Source organism: Thunnus maccoyii, chromosome 20 (assembly GCF_910596095.1).
Source record: "Thunnus maccoyii chromosome 20, fThuMac1.1, whole genome shotgun sequence".
Lineage (NCBI taxonomy): Eukaryota > Metazoa > Chordata > Actinopteri > Scombriformes > Scombridae > Thunnus > Thunnus maccoyii.
The window spans coordinates 16,052,517-16,066,497 of NC_056552.1; the positions used below are offsets into that span (position 1 = coordinate 16,052,517).

The 13,981-nt window shown below is 38.0% G+C and overlaps 1 protein-coding gene across 4 annotated transcripts; it reads right to left on the reverse strand.

The window, feature by feature from the left end:
* Positions 1–1,466: 1,466 nt before the first annotated feature.
* Positions 1,467–13,908, reverse strand: LOC121887610 (carbonic anhydrase 4-like). Of its 4 annotated transcripts, none has more exons than XM_042398522.1 (18): positions 13,818–13,900; positions 11,777–11,799; positions 11,405–11,459; positions 11,058–11,090; positions 10,782–10,958; positions 10,395–10,546; positions 10,199–10,288; positions 9,901–9,967; positions 9,394–9,557; positions 7,728–7,833; positions 7,422–7,451; positions 7,128–7,304; positions 6,763–6,917; positions 6,574–6,663; positions 5,546–5,590; positions 5,311–5,392; positions 5,050–5,213; positions 1,467–2,303 (listed from the first exon to the last, which is right to left on the reverse strand). In XM_042398522.1, exons 3-18 carry the CDS (start codon positions 11,457–11,459, stop codon positions 2,148–2,150), a joined length of 1,743 nt encoding a protein of 580 aa, XP_042254456.1. In that variant the 5' UTR covers positions 11,777–11,799; positions 13,818–13,900; the 3' UTR covers positions 1,467–2,147. The 4 variants fall into 4 exon arrangements, with proteins under 4 accessions (XP_042254456.1, XP_042254458.1, XP_042254457.1 ...); XM_042398524.1 differs by having other exon boundaries at positions 11,782–11,799; positions 13,818–13,895; XM_042398523.1 differs by having other exon boundaries at positions 11,772–11,799; positions 13,818–13,890.
* Between the last annotated feature and the right edge of the window lie 73 nt (positions 13,909–13,981).

A 13,981-nucleotide genomic window follows, 5' to 3' on the forward strand; every position in this document is an offset into this window, starting at 1 on the left:
AATTGTTGTGTATTTTGATCATACAGGGTGTGATAGTGTTTACCAGTTGTAATGGTGTTTTATTAGCTTGCATTGATGTTCTCAGGTCAGAGGAAGGTTAACATCTGGTCGACCATGAGATGTTCTCTGCCCTCAGGTGCTTTTTACCATAAAGTGTCAAAGATTTTTCTAATACACATCTGGCTGTGTAACAGTAGTTCTCCAGTCAGGTTAACAAATGTTGTGGTAGCATAAAGGTTTGATCACATTACACTTTCCTCCAAATGTTTCCTCTGTTTCCCATTAATTTCTATTTAAGCCTGTCCGACGGATCAAACAAGTGTACGTTTCCTGTTTCGGTGCAATCTCGGGTGGGTTCGCAGGTCAGAGTTCACCTTTGTTCAACTTTGACCACATTGATGTGTTCAGTTGGCCAATAGAGACACTGCTGCACTGTATTTGGGGAAGTTTCTATACTAGTGTGTTTCATCAACATTTTAGTATATTATCACACAACCAGACCACAAACTGTAGAATTGCTCTCATACACTGTTTACAGTTTGTGATCTCTCTGATCAATATTTATTCATATACCCACCTCAAAAACATCACATCACGTCCTTTTTCAGTGCCAAGTGCAGAGGAAATTTAGTTGAACAGAAATGTAATGTAGCCATACTGTATCTTTACACTTATCGTAGTTCCATCTCAAACTAAAAAAACACCTTTAGGTAACCTATTATTTTTTCAGAGTTAAACACTCAAAACCTCAGATAATCACCAGGACTGTGTGGGTTTGGTTTGATCAGATTCGATTGACAGTTGCCTGGCAACAGTAGCAAACAACCCCACAACTGTCACATTTTAATTCAACTGTTGCTAAATCCTGACTGGTGCAAAGTAGAACATGACATCACATTTTGACAACTAAGCCCTGCCCACTTCAAACCACTGAGAAGAGCAAGCAAAAGCACAAATACAGAAAACTCATGTGAAATAAGCAAAACTCTTCTACCTTTGGCAGGAAATTGTGATCACATGGTATACATGAGTTATTCATGCTTTGTAATGTGTAATAAAAAATTACTGTAGCCTCAGTTCCAGTTCAAAGTGCAGTGAACGTTAAAGCTGCATAACTTATACTGAAAACTAATCTCTAATTATTAAAACTAGATCCCTCGACATTTTGATTTATAGTCACGTTATAGCCCCTCAACATCTAATACATGATATAATGGAGAAATTAGGGTCTAAAACTATTAGGCCAATAAGTGTGACCATATATGTAGTGGACTTTGGAGTTAAGCCCTTAAAAGACTGATTTAGGCCTGTGTGCTAACAACAATGACTATTTTGCTTGTCATTGCATTGATAGTTTTAACAATTAAGGTCTGTGAGGTAGACATCTTCTGAAACCTAATAGATAAAGTTTCCAACCTGCACCTGGGTGCCAGATTAACAGTAAATGACAACTTTAAGGAAGCATATAACTTTTAAACAGCATCAATACAATTTATTAAGATTTTAAGTGGTCTCAAAAATACATTCCAGCCGATAAAGTGCACAGAAACATTCATTGCAATAATAAATTACACTTGTTCCTTCCATGTCAATGTTCAAACAGCAGTCATTATTCTTCCTTCTATGGTCGACAGTCTCCAATATAAGAAATGATCAACAATACTAAACAACATTGATACTTGCAATTAGGGGGTTAGCAGAGTGGACTGATTGTTTTGTTTCATATTAAACTGTACCTGCTTGCTACAAATATGGAGGGACAATGTCTACGATTAATAGTCTTGCAATTTTTAGTACATTCTATTATAGTTGAAGTTTGAATGCCAGTCAGAACAGTACTAGTCAAAAACATTAAGATTGTTAAGTTCACTCTCTAGTCCAAACTACTAACATGCTGCACAATGAATAGAGCAGAAGGCCCAGTAACACCCTGGAGTTTACTAAACCAGATTTTTCCTTTTTAAATAAAGCCATTTTTCAGCAAGTATCCTGATTGTCTGATACATGTCCACGCTAAAGATATCCACATAAATGCCTCTTTTGATAATAAATATTGAAATTATAATCTGAAAAGTGCAGGACAGATGATTACTGCAAGATATTCTTTAAAGCACTTCCTGTTTAGCCAACCTTCTCACAGATGCAAGTTAGACAAAAAAATTACACAAACAGGCCAGCAGCAGAAAGGGTATGATGGGTCCAGGGACAGCGGATGCTGCTGTGGTGTAGATTGTCCTGCCATGAAGAGACTGCGTGGGTCGAAACACGTTCTGATTTTTGGTGTGAGTTGGGAACATCATCATCTGGTGGGGTTAAAAAAAAAGTTTTAATTTAGACAGTCTGAGGTATTTGTTTCAATATTTTTACTTATGTACATCTGTTTAAAGGTAATGTTTTATTCCTGGTCAAATGGAATAAACTGTTAAATTCATACCTTGAACCAGCTCTTGGTGAAAGCTGTAATGCACACTTAATTTGTCTTGACATTATCCGTCAAGAAAAACACCCATAACCAGGAACCAGGAACGAAAAAAAGATGCTGTTTGACTGTTTGATCGCACATTTTGGGTATACAGTTGCTTTCAACATATGTGTTTACCCACTGATTATGTAAATTTCTGTATAAGTTTGCAACATTTCATTTTCAGGAAGTTGTGGCTGACGAAATTCCTTTTTGCCTATCAAAGATTGTGCAAAATTCTCTTGTAGAGATGTCAACATTGAGCAAGCTTGATTTAATAGTGAGTCACACAATGGTCAACCACAGCCTGCAAGGAGAGGATCATGTGACCAATGGAGAAAGTTAATTTATGCATTATAGTTTTATTAACAGAAATTTCCATCAGATTCTTTAAAGTGTGAATCTGTTGCCCAGCAAAAGACTTCCACCAACTCTGATCAGAATATCTGTTCAGAGAAATAGATATTAAGAGGACATAACATGTACATTTACAGGTCCATATTTGTATTCTAGGGCTCTACTGGAATATCTTTTCATTATTTACAGTTAAAAAAAAAAAAAAAAATCTGTACTTATTTTATATGAGCCCTTTATGCAGCCCCTCGGTTCAGCCTCTGTCTGAACCAGCCCGTTTCAGTTCCTGTCTCTTTAAGGCCCCCCCTCCCGGGAAGCCCACTCTGTTCCAATTGGTTAGTTCCCAGAAGCTGCCCCTTGGCAGACTTCTGGAGGTTGGCTTGGAGAATACATAAAACAAACAGAAGTAGTAGGATCTCAAGTCTTTCTTCTTTACTCAAGATGGAAACTTCTCAAATACACTCATGTATGTTCAAGCCTGAATCCGATCTGAAATGTGAGAGTGGGCAACGTGAGGAACCATGAAACAAACCTCAGCAACAATGGCTACAGAACAGACAGCCATTTGTGGGCATGCACGAACTATCTAACGTCGTCATGAGTAGGAAGTAGAGGTAACATTGTAAAAGAAGCTTTCAGAGCAGCATGAAGCCTGGCTTTTGACTTGCAGGGAGCATTTTATGTACGTTCACCTCAAGTTTTGGAATTTTGACCATGTTTAACAGACATCCAACATCATAACAGTATAAAAGTAAGAAAATCACAAAAAGCATGTTCTGTCTCCTTTAAAGAGGGCAGTTCGATGCCAATGTAGAAATTACACTTGTAAAAACCTCTACTGCTACAATTTGTATTTTGATTCAACAGATACATTGACAAGGAACAGATTTGAAATGGAAGATTCAGTTTGGAGACACTTTTTTTTCATAAATATTGCTTTATACTGTCCCCACTTACGGTACAAATGAGGTCAATGCCTCATCACCATTTAGCCAGTCAAAGTTGTCAAAACCATACATTGTGTGAGGCATTTAATTCATCTTTTAAATATGTGCATAATAGGGTGTGGTCATTACTTAGATTGTCATCATTAGTCATTATTCTCAATTTTTCTTAGATGAATTATGGTGAACTAGTGGGTGGACACCAGTGCCATTGTTTAATTATAAAGATGTCATATGCTTCACTGCTTTGCATTACCAGCATTCATTCAATAATCCAAAAAAACATGAAGGCACTGTGACATGTCACTGAGGCACATCAACACAATCAGTTCGATGGAAATACTGGAGGCGATGCGTCATACTGACATACGGGCACTGACACGTTTTCACTACAGCTGACAGCAGCTGATTACACTGATTACCACAATTGAATGAAACAAGGACTGACGTTAAAGTGCTGACTTCACATCCATATTGGCTTAGTGCCTAACCAATTTTAAGACAAAGGGGACACACAATGATTCTTAGACTACATATAAGACAACTGAGGAGTTTTCATGAGACCTAACAGTTGAACCTTCATGACTCATCTGATGTGTTGAAGACTAGAGAGAAGCCAAAAAATCCCCTAAAGTAGGCAAGAAGCGAAGACGGGTGTAGTACAACCTGGCACAGCATCTATGTGTCAGACTTAAGCCATCGGATGTCATTCACTACAATTACTAGATTAACTTTTCTTATTACTATGTGTCCAGGCCTGTGTGTAAAAGTCTTACAGTTAATACACTGTTCATTTGATGCGGATGTAACAGCTCTAAAATTACAGCTGAGTCCACAATTTAATCTCATGATTGTTTGATATCAAATCCTTCCCATATCAGTGCTGTGGAGCCACGTGTGCATTACAGAAATACCAAACAAATTGTACCATCAGAAAAGAATCTGACAACACTGCATTGTAGTATAATCTACCCTTAAATTGACTGTAGTCAACAAACTGTTATATTGTCCTAATCTCAAACAGGATAATGCAAAGTCATTACAGATACTTTAACACTACTTCTACTTATCGCCAGTTGTTAAGGATGATTTCTGGTAAATATGCATAAAAACACTAATATAATTCCCAGTGGAAACTCTCATTTGAACTATTGTATATAAGAATGATTTTTTTTTTTTTTTTTAACTCAAGGCCATCCTTCTCTAACTGTACTATATGGAGACTTCTGATCATTAAAAGTCCACCTGTTTGATATATCTTCAGCACCAAGATGATGTGTAAACACGTACCAGGTTTTGTTCCACCTTGACAGACTCTTTAAAGACCGTCCAAACCACTGCTTCATTGCATGTAGGGGTCGTTAATGAGCCATTGTAGCGGAAGTATGCACCGCGGTTCACATTGCCAAGCAAGTCATTAATGGAGATCTCTTTTGTGACTTCAACTGTTGAGCCTACATGCAAAAAAACAAAAATAAATAAGATGTAGTGGCACGTTCAAGTGTCTGCTCAGTGTTTAAAATTATATGCAACAAAACAAATGTCACTCACTTGTGTTTTGAATCTCTGACAGGTAGCTGGTGAGTTTATACCAGGCGTCCATATCTGATGTGGGAGTTGACGGGGTACTTGTCTACAGAGACAAACATTGTGAATGATGGATTATTTTTTCTGAACACTAAATTTCATTATGAAGCAACACAGTCTGCTGGGCAATGAAACTCAGTAGTCAACATTTAGGCCTCATTTTAAAAAAAAAAAAAAAAGAAAAAGCTCGCCCACTTACCCCGTGATGTTCTGAACCACCACTACTTCTGCTAGCACCAGGAGCCTAAAAAGTAGACAAAAAGCCATTTACACAATAGACTACATCAAAATGTATATTGAGAGGGAAAATTTAGAGACTGGAGAGAGAAAGCACAGCCCAATTTTCTCTGATAATACACACTGTAAAAACTCAACACAATTTGCAAAGGAAACATTTTTTTTTTTTTTTTTTTTTTTACTTGCATGAGTATGGCCCCATGTAAGATACAGGTTTGTATCTGAAGTGTCTACAAGACATTTTAAAATCACATATTCTTGACCTTTCAATTTCACACTGGAATCATGATAAGGAAACAATACATCAGACATGAACCATAGTGTAAATCGGACAACTGAAAGAATGGCACACACAGTACAGGACATTTAGTGTCTAGCTGTTAACCTCATAACTCCGTTCAGGTATGCAGACTAAATTGTCAGAGCAACGAGAACAGGTACGAGACGAGAGCACGAGATCCTAACATCCTGGTCCCCCATTAGATAAAATACTGGTATGTGGTGATGTCACCTGTTGATTGATGAAACTTGACCAGTCAGGCTAAACTTGTTGATCTTTTTTTACCCCTATTCACATTGTGTAACAGTGCTACTTTAAGTTTTCAGTACAGTCTGGATTTTGCAGCATTTAAATCTTTTATACTGACAGAAAACAATATAATACTCGTACCATTGGACATCAAACTGCGAGTCAAACAGAGACTTTAATTTGCCACTGTCAATTACAATTAAGACACAGTGAAATGTTTTTCCAAAAATGTAATAGTTGTTTTGAGGTGTTGCTGGAGCTGTTTCACCACAATCCACAATTAGTTTTTGTTTGTTTTTTTCTCTGAAATCAGGAGTATATTAGTGTGCACACTGACCATTTTGAGTATACTTTGTTGTGTAACTTTCAAGCATGAGCACATACTGTACATACTCGTAGTCTGGATTTGACCACAGCTATTGGCTCACTACATAACTGTAGTCTAATGCACTGAACATTACCTCGATAAAGAATCCCAGCACTGCCAGGCCATCTGGAGTCTGTATGGCCTCTTGCAGGGTTAAATCCTTCCTCTTGTTCACTATGTGCATCTGAACAAATGCAGTTAATGACAGTTAGTGTGCAATGGCAACAGCAGAACCTTAGAAAACAATGAACTGCAGCAACACTAGTTAAATTCTTTTAACTACCTCCATTGGGTATCTTTTTGAATTCACTGTATGCTCGGAGCCCACAGAGTCGTGTGATACGGTGCCCCAGTGGAAGTGGAACTGAAGGGTGGAGTAGACATATCCTAAACCGCCCCCCGACACCTCCACCATGTCCTCCTTCAGTACACACTTGACTAGAAGTTGAGTGAGAACACATGGAAAAAGTGAAAAAAAAAAAAAAAGTTCATTTTTACTCTAGGTGTCACTGTCATTTTGGACACCACTGTCAAATCACAATCATAAAACTAACAAACGTTAAATTGAACCTTAGTTATGTTTTAGAGTAGTATCAGTTCTTATGAAAGTCAATCACTAAAATGTAGACAAAAAGAAAACTTTCATACCTGAATGGCCTGTGTTAGTGATGGACGTGATGGCATGTTTGTCGTCAAACTTTGTAAAGGTGAAGCTATCAAGATGTAGGTCTGTCACAGCACTCTTTGTCTCAATGTTGATGGGTGACTGGCGTTCTGCACCACAGTAGGACTGAGGCAGAAGGTGCCAATGCGAAGGATTGAGCTCTGAAGTAAAGACAGGATGTTTTCACATCAAGTCCATCAAATCCTTTTCCAATAGTATCAACACTTTTAAACTGTCCACATCATCAGATTTGTATACACACACACACTGATACATACCACAGTGATCATCATAGCACCATGGATGACCTGAAGAACAGAAAAATAGTCACACTCAGTGTTTCAATTCTTCCAGTCATAATATTATATATAATAAATAATGACTCCATTATGGACTTGGTTTAAAGTTGAGTGTTATGTTAAGGTTAGGCAAGTAGTGGTTATAGTTAAGGTTAGGATAAGTCTCCAAGAAATTAATGTAAGTTAATGTAATGTCCTCTGAAGTGATAGAAACACAACTCTGAGAGTGAGAGAATGAGAAAGAGAGAGAGAGAGAGAGAGAGAGAGAGAGAGCTTTCAACCCACTGGGAGGTAGAGGAGTTGCAGGGGAAGCAGACACATGACGTCCATTGAGGCTTTGTGCAGGGCGGTAGACATGAGTGAGTCCTGTCTCCGTGACAAACTTTTGAATCTAAAAACATAACAAAACAGATCCACCAGTTATGATATGAGCAAAAATAAAGTTTTTTATGTTGTAAATGAATACTTAGTGGCACCATTTTGTAGCAGCATGGACAGAGGAGTTGACTGGCCCGTGAGCATAGATGTCTAAAGGCCCCACCATACGCCTGATGTTTAACTTCAAGGTGTCCTTTCTTCCAGCAGGGTCAGAGGACCATGAATGCTTTGCTTTGGTATACACAAGGTCTGTTCTTGTGACAGGTTAGTGTTACGTGTACAACTATTTTCCCTATACTATGTGTGAAGTCACTTCAGTTAGATTTCTTACTGCAGCCCCCTCAGCCTGTTCATGCCTAGCAGCAGTGCTGCCAGATATTGTCAATCAGGGTGCATTCTCAAAGAAATTAGACAAAAGCGTGGTTTTGGATAAGAAGAGGCATGCAACAAGCCATCAGCCCATCCAAAACACTCACTACATAAACTGAGGTGCCATCTGGAAATACCAGATACCATGTACTAGTCAGCAGATGTATGTATGTATGACCTGTTTTACAGACTGACCTCAACACCAAGCATACCAAACAGTCAGGCACCTGCTGAGCTACCACACGTAGGCAAGAAAACACCACATGCAAGTGACATGTGCATCTTACTATCTATCTGCAAAGTGACGATGGCTGCCAGGTAGATAAGATGGAGAGGCAGATTACATATGTCCTTCTGCAACATACAAATGTAATATATACAAATTATCTGATTTTTCAGTCACATGCAGATTGCCAAACATTTTCAATTGTTCAGAAAAACAAACCAGATTGTCAAAACCGATACCAAAGCAGACACCAGCATGTACCAGTATGTCTGGCACTTGTCTATGTTAACTTATGACGCTTGTGTGCATGCATCATTAGTTGCTTGTGTAAGAGATGTGTTAGATTCCACTTGCCAGAGTTCATTGCAATTTTTTACTAGATCACCTGCATCATCTGAGCAATGAATAAATTCTGGTCTCATCCAGAAAAGTCTTGTGGTGGTGAAGGATGTTTAAACCGCAAGAAAATATCGCTGTCATGTGATTGCCTTGAGGTAAAAACACACTAAATACAACAAGGCTGCCAGGAACAACACCACCAACACCCTCTCTTGACTGATTGATTGTGCTGTCAATTCAGTGACAGATGAGTTTACTGCTTGTTTTCACTGCTGTGCAGGTTCACAAGTTCAGTAAATCAATGCAACTTAATGGACAGCCATAAAATAGGCTGAAATGAATATTTAAAATTAGTATTCAGGTGTGATTGATTACTCTGCCAATCCTTTACATTTCTACCTGGGCACAGGTTTTAATTTTGTAATCCACTCTTCTTGCCTAGAGGGATTAGCCATGTTCGGTGTGCAATACATCATCAATCTGACTATTTATGTGGTTGAAACTGGGTTTTTAAAACAGATTTTCCATACAGGAGATTAATGTTTGGCTCTTACATTCTCTCTGCTAGGGGGCATGTGTTGACGAAACATTTCCTCCTTTTACCCTGTCAAAGAAAAGTTTCCAGTCTGCCCAACTTACCAGATTTTTGTTAATGTTGATTGGCTCTTGAAAGATGGTCCAAACGACAACTTCATTGCATAAAGGGGTGGTCAGGGAGCCCATGTATCGATAGAATTTTGTAAGGTCTACATTTCCAATCAGGTCACTGATAGAGATGTTATGGGTTATATTAACTTTGGGTTCTGTGGAAAGATGTAAGAAACAAATAAGGCTGTATAATTATAATTTGACCTTGAAAAAAAAAGACTGTAAGAAGTACAAGAGCATAATTTTCATCAGTACCACAGATAGATACTCATAGGTTTATGACTAAGTACAATAATTACAGACACTCCTACACTTGAAGAATTGTGACTCCTAACATTTAAGTTGTTATTCATATTCTGACACTTCTTCTCAGGAAGAACGCGCTGGCCTGGTACCAGACTCCAATACTACAGTCCGCCTCTGCCAACTCAAGCAGTACAACCTGCTGTACTGCAATAACATACAGGAAATCATAGAGACATAAAGGACAACCCTTACCTTTAGTATCCATCAGATAAGATGTGAGGTTGCTCCATGGTCCTGACATATCATCATCATCTGTTGCCTTTAGGGAGGAGACATTATGATGATTATACTTGCAATAATAGTTTGATCGTGTGTAAAATGAACATTTTTACATTGTGCATGTATTTTTGTAACTTTGCTATGATGCAACTATCAGAGAGCCAATGCCTGACCTGTTATGTCACAGTGTAAAAATCTAGGTGAGCATTTTTGTTGAAAGGTTAGCAAATCTATGATTTTTCTTTTGAGTAAATTGAAGTGCAGGACATACGTTAATGAAAAACCCAAGAACGGCAATTCCCTCTGGGTCCACGATGGCCTCTGACACAGTGAGACCTTTCTTCAGACTGACTATGTGCATCTACAAGAAATTACATGAACTTAAAGACAAAGCTGTGGTAAAGTTAGGCACACAGAATATTAAAAGCAAAGGAATGTTGTCTAGTGAACGCCAAACAATACTCTACCTCCATTGGATATCTGTGCCCATCAATCAGGTGCTCTGAACCTGGGTGGTGTTGTGTATCGCCCCAGTGAAAGTGGAACTGAATTGTAGAGTACGTGTCTTTGAGTCCTCCTCCGCTCACTTCAACCTCATTTTCCTTCAGTGTGCATTTTACTATGGAAGGAAAAGATGAAGCATGTTTATGTAGTTACACTCAGAAGTTCACATTTTAATGATCATATGCTTTGTGTCACAAATATGTATGTATAGTGTTTTTTTCCTTTTATTTATTCAGGGAAGTTTCACTGAGAGGAATGACTTTTTTGCAGGAACACCCTAATCACATGGACACAGTGAGTACTGTCTGTTGCACAACTTAGTCAAGTAAAAATACCAAACATTTGTGTACCTGTATGTCCGTTGTTCTCAATTGTGTTGAGGACATGTGGAGAGGAGAAGTTGACGAAAGTAAAGTTCACCAGGTTATGGTCTGTCTGAACATGGCTAGTGACTATATCAATAGGAGACTGCCTTTTGTTTCCGCAGAAAGAACCGGAGATTTCATTCCAGTGATTCGGGGTGTGAGCTGTGAAAGATAGAGGTGCCCTTAATACCACTAACCAATGTAAACTAATGACATTTTAATCCAAATAATCAAGTAAATCAGACATCTGTGCTAACTTACTACAGCCAGTATAGCACCATTCACTTCCAGCACCTGAAACACAAAAACAGAGAACATACTGTGAATATAGTAGGATCCAATTATTACAAAAAACATAATTTTGCAATAAAATACAATATTCCTCAGGCAGGGGCAGGGCAAGACCACAATTTAGGTTGTGTTAAAACTTGGGCTTAAATTTGAATTTCACATTCTAAATAAATTGCACCCTTTCTGAAAAATGGAAATATAGAAGAGATGTATCCTGCCCTTGCCAATCTATTCACTTTATTGTATGTATAATACCTCAAGAGGCAGAAATGGGTAAAGCTCATCAACACGAGTGTAAAATGATGTATTTTACTCACCGTATTTTGCCAAAGCTCCCAAACTCAGGCACAGCAGAAGAGATGAGAGAGACATCTTCAGAAGGAAGTGAAAACCAGTTAATTACGCGTTCTTGAATTGGAGTAGATATGCAGTTGGCGTAAAATTCACTTCAGTTTTTGTGGCTCAAGTAACATAATATTGAGAAACAGGAAAAAGCTCGACATCAGCTGCTGAGATGTCTAACTAACACATTAATTGGTTAAGGCCTGTGCCACATTGTGTAAGGCAAAGAGCATCACTTGTAACTCTATGCTTTCCATGCATGAATTTGGATAAATGTCAATTGTGGAGCAAGCAGAAAGGCATGCTAATTGACAATTCACTCGTTAAAATTTTAAATCTTACCTTACCTTACCTTTCAGGCCTCAAGTCCCTAAGATTAAAAAGAATGATGTTAGTATGATGTGTCACATTAAAAACAGTCCAAATAAGTCCATCAGTGAGTAGGTGAAAAGGTGTCCCGGTATGTGTCAAGTCAGTGATATAGAGTAGGAGGACGTGCTATGGGATGGGGCCCACTGTGTATACCATATTAAACCTGTATGGGGGAGATGCGTAACATGACAACAGGGTTCCTGTCAGGACATTTCAGTCAAAACACAGGTGTCAAGAGCGAGCTAATAATCTGTAGGGGTCTTACTCAGCAAAGTTATCAAGCTAAATGAATCCTACTTTGTGACACAGGACCCTGGTTTGCATAGTTGACTCATAAGGGTGAATTAGTTTAACAAGTTTAATAAAGACCTTTCTTTAAATGCATTAATTCATTTATTTCCTGCAAACAGCTGTGACATTAAACAGTAATGCAAATCCTCAGAATACACTTTAAAAATGGACTTTAGCAATCGTTCTTGCAAAACCTTGAAACATGAGCAATTTCAAATTGTATTCCAGAGAAAGGAAGTGACACTTAATGCTTCCTTCCTCTTCAACACTGGTCTTGCACCACACATACACAAGAGCACAATCCTGCTAAAAGGATATAAATTGAACTATAACTACAGCATTGGATCCCTTTTTTTTTTTTTAAACATAGGTTAGACAAGGGCAGACTAAGCTTTTGATTTCCAGGTAGTTCTGCAAACTGACACCCGAGAAGCTAAATGAGGCATTGGATTATTTCAAGCTTCAAGTATACACAAACCATTGTCAGGATGTTGACTATAAACTGCAGTAACATGAGACACTGTAGGTGTTTTGGGACGGTGCCACTTGTATCATTATACATATAAATTCAGTTTCAGCTGCTCAACTTGTTACATTTTTCAGTCCACTTTATTTGGATGATTATATGATTTTGTACAATTTGCATCTTATTTTAGACTTCAAACTGCACTGGGAATTGTTTACTTGTGCATATGCAATGAACACTCAGCATGTTAAAGTTGAGGTATGATTAAGAGCAGCTAGTCTGCCAAAAATAGGAGGTCCAAAATTGATCTAGCATTTTAAATTGATGACTGACTATACATGATATTGATTCTATATTGACAGATGATTGACAAATTAAAATGTTTGTTGTTATTGCTCGTGTGTTGTGTGTGTGTGTGTGTGTGTGTATATATATATATATACACACACACACACACACAAACATACATACATAAACACACACACAAACACACACAAACCACTCCTCTTTATGAACACATCACTCCTCTTAATGACCCTACACAACAGGTTTTTTGTCCTTCTCTATGTCCTCACACACGCCTCATTACACCGGGCCCTATCTGTGTTCATCCTTCACAAATAAAACCTTTTCCAAAACAATAAATACCTTATGGTAAGGTGAACTGGAATGGGGAAACAAAAGTTTGATGTTTTACACTACCAGTCCAGAATATATGACTCTCAAAAGACTTTCAAGGGAAATATGGCGAAAATGAAAGCCACAGAGACTGATATATATATATATATATATATATATATATACACACATACTGGTGTTTAGTCAGGAGTTTGTCTCTGGTAATGTAAAAACTCTTAAAATGTCACAAAAATATATAAATAGGCCTAAATAACACATCTGTACATAGCTCTGTAATTATTTCATTATTTAATTAAATCTAAAAAGGTACCAAACAAAGTTACAAGCCAAGAGTCGCCAGTGAAGATATTTCTTAATTTTAAATATTCCAAAAGTTTAAAAGGTTAATTATGAGAGGCATCTCACTTAATGGCTCAGAAAAAAGGGCACACTTTGTTGCTGTACTATGACTCAGAAGGCTGTAGCCTTTTGACATTAAAAGGTCAATAGTGCCGCAGTACAATGCCCTGTCTCTGTCTGTGTTGATTCAACGATACACTCATTTTTTCCTCCTCCTTTCTGCCAAGAGGTAAACAAGGAAATAAGCACTTCTTGTTCCATGACTAAGAACAGGACCTCACCTGAAAATCCTGCAGCAGCACAGACTACCAGCAGGTAGGAAAATTCAAAAAGAGCTCAGTTGAAACTCTGGGGAGAACCTGAGCCACCAGCTGGACCTCGTTTATTAATCAGTGTGTGACTGGTTGGACAATTAGCCTCATTATTTGTGTGCCATTAAGTTGTG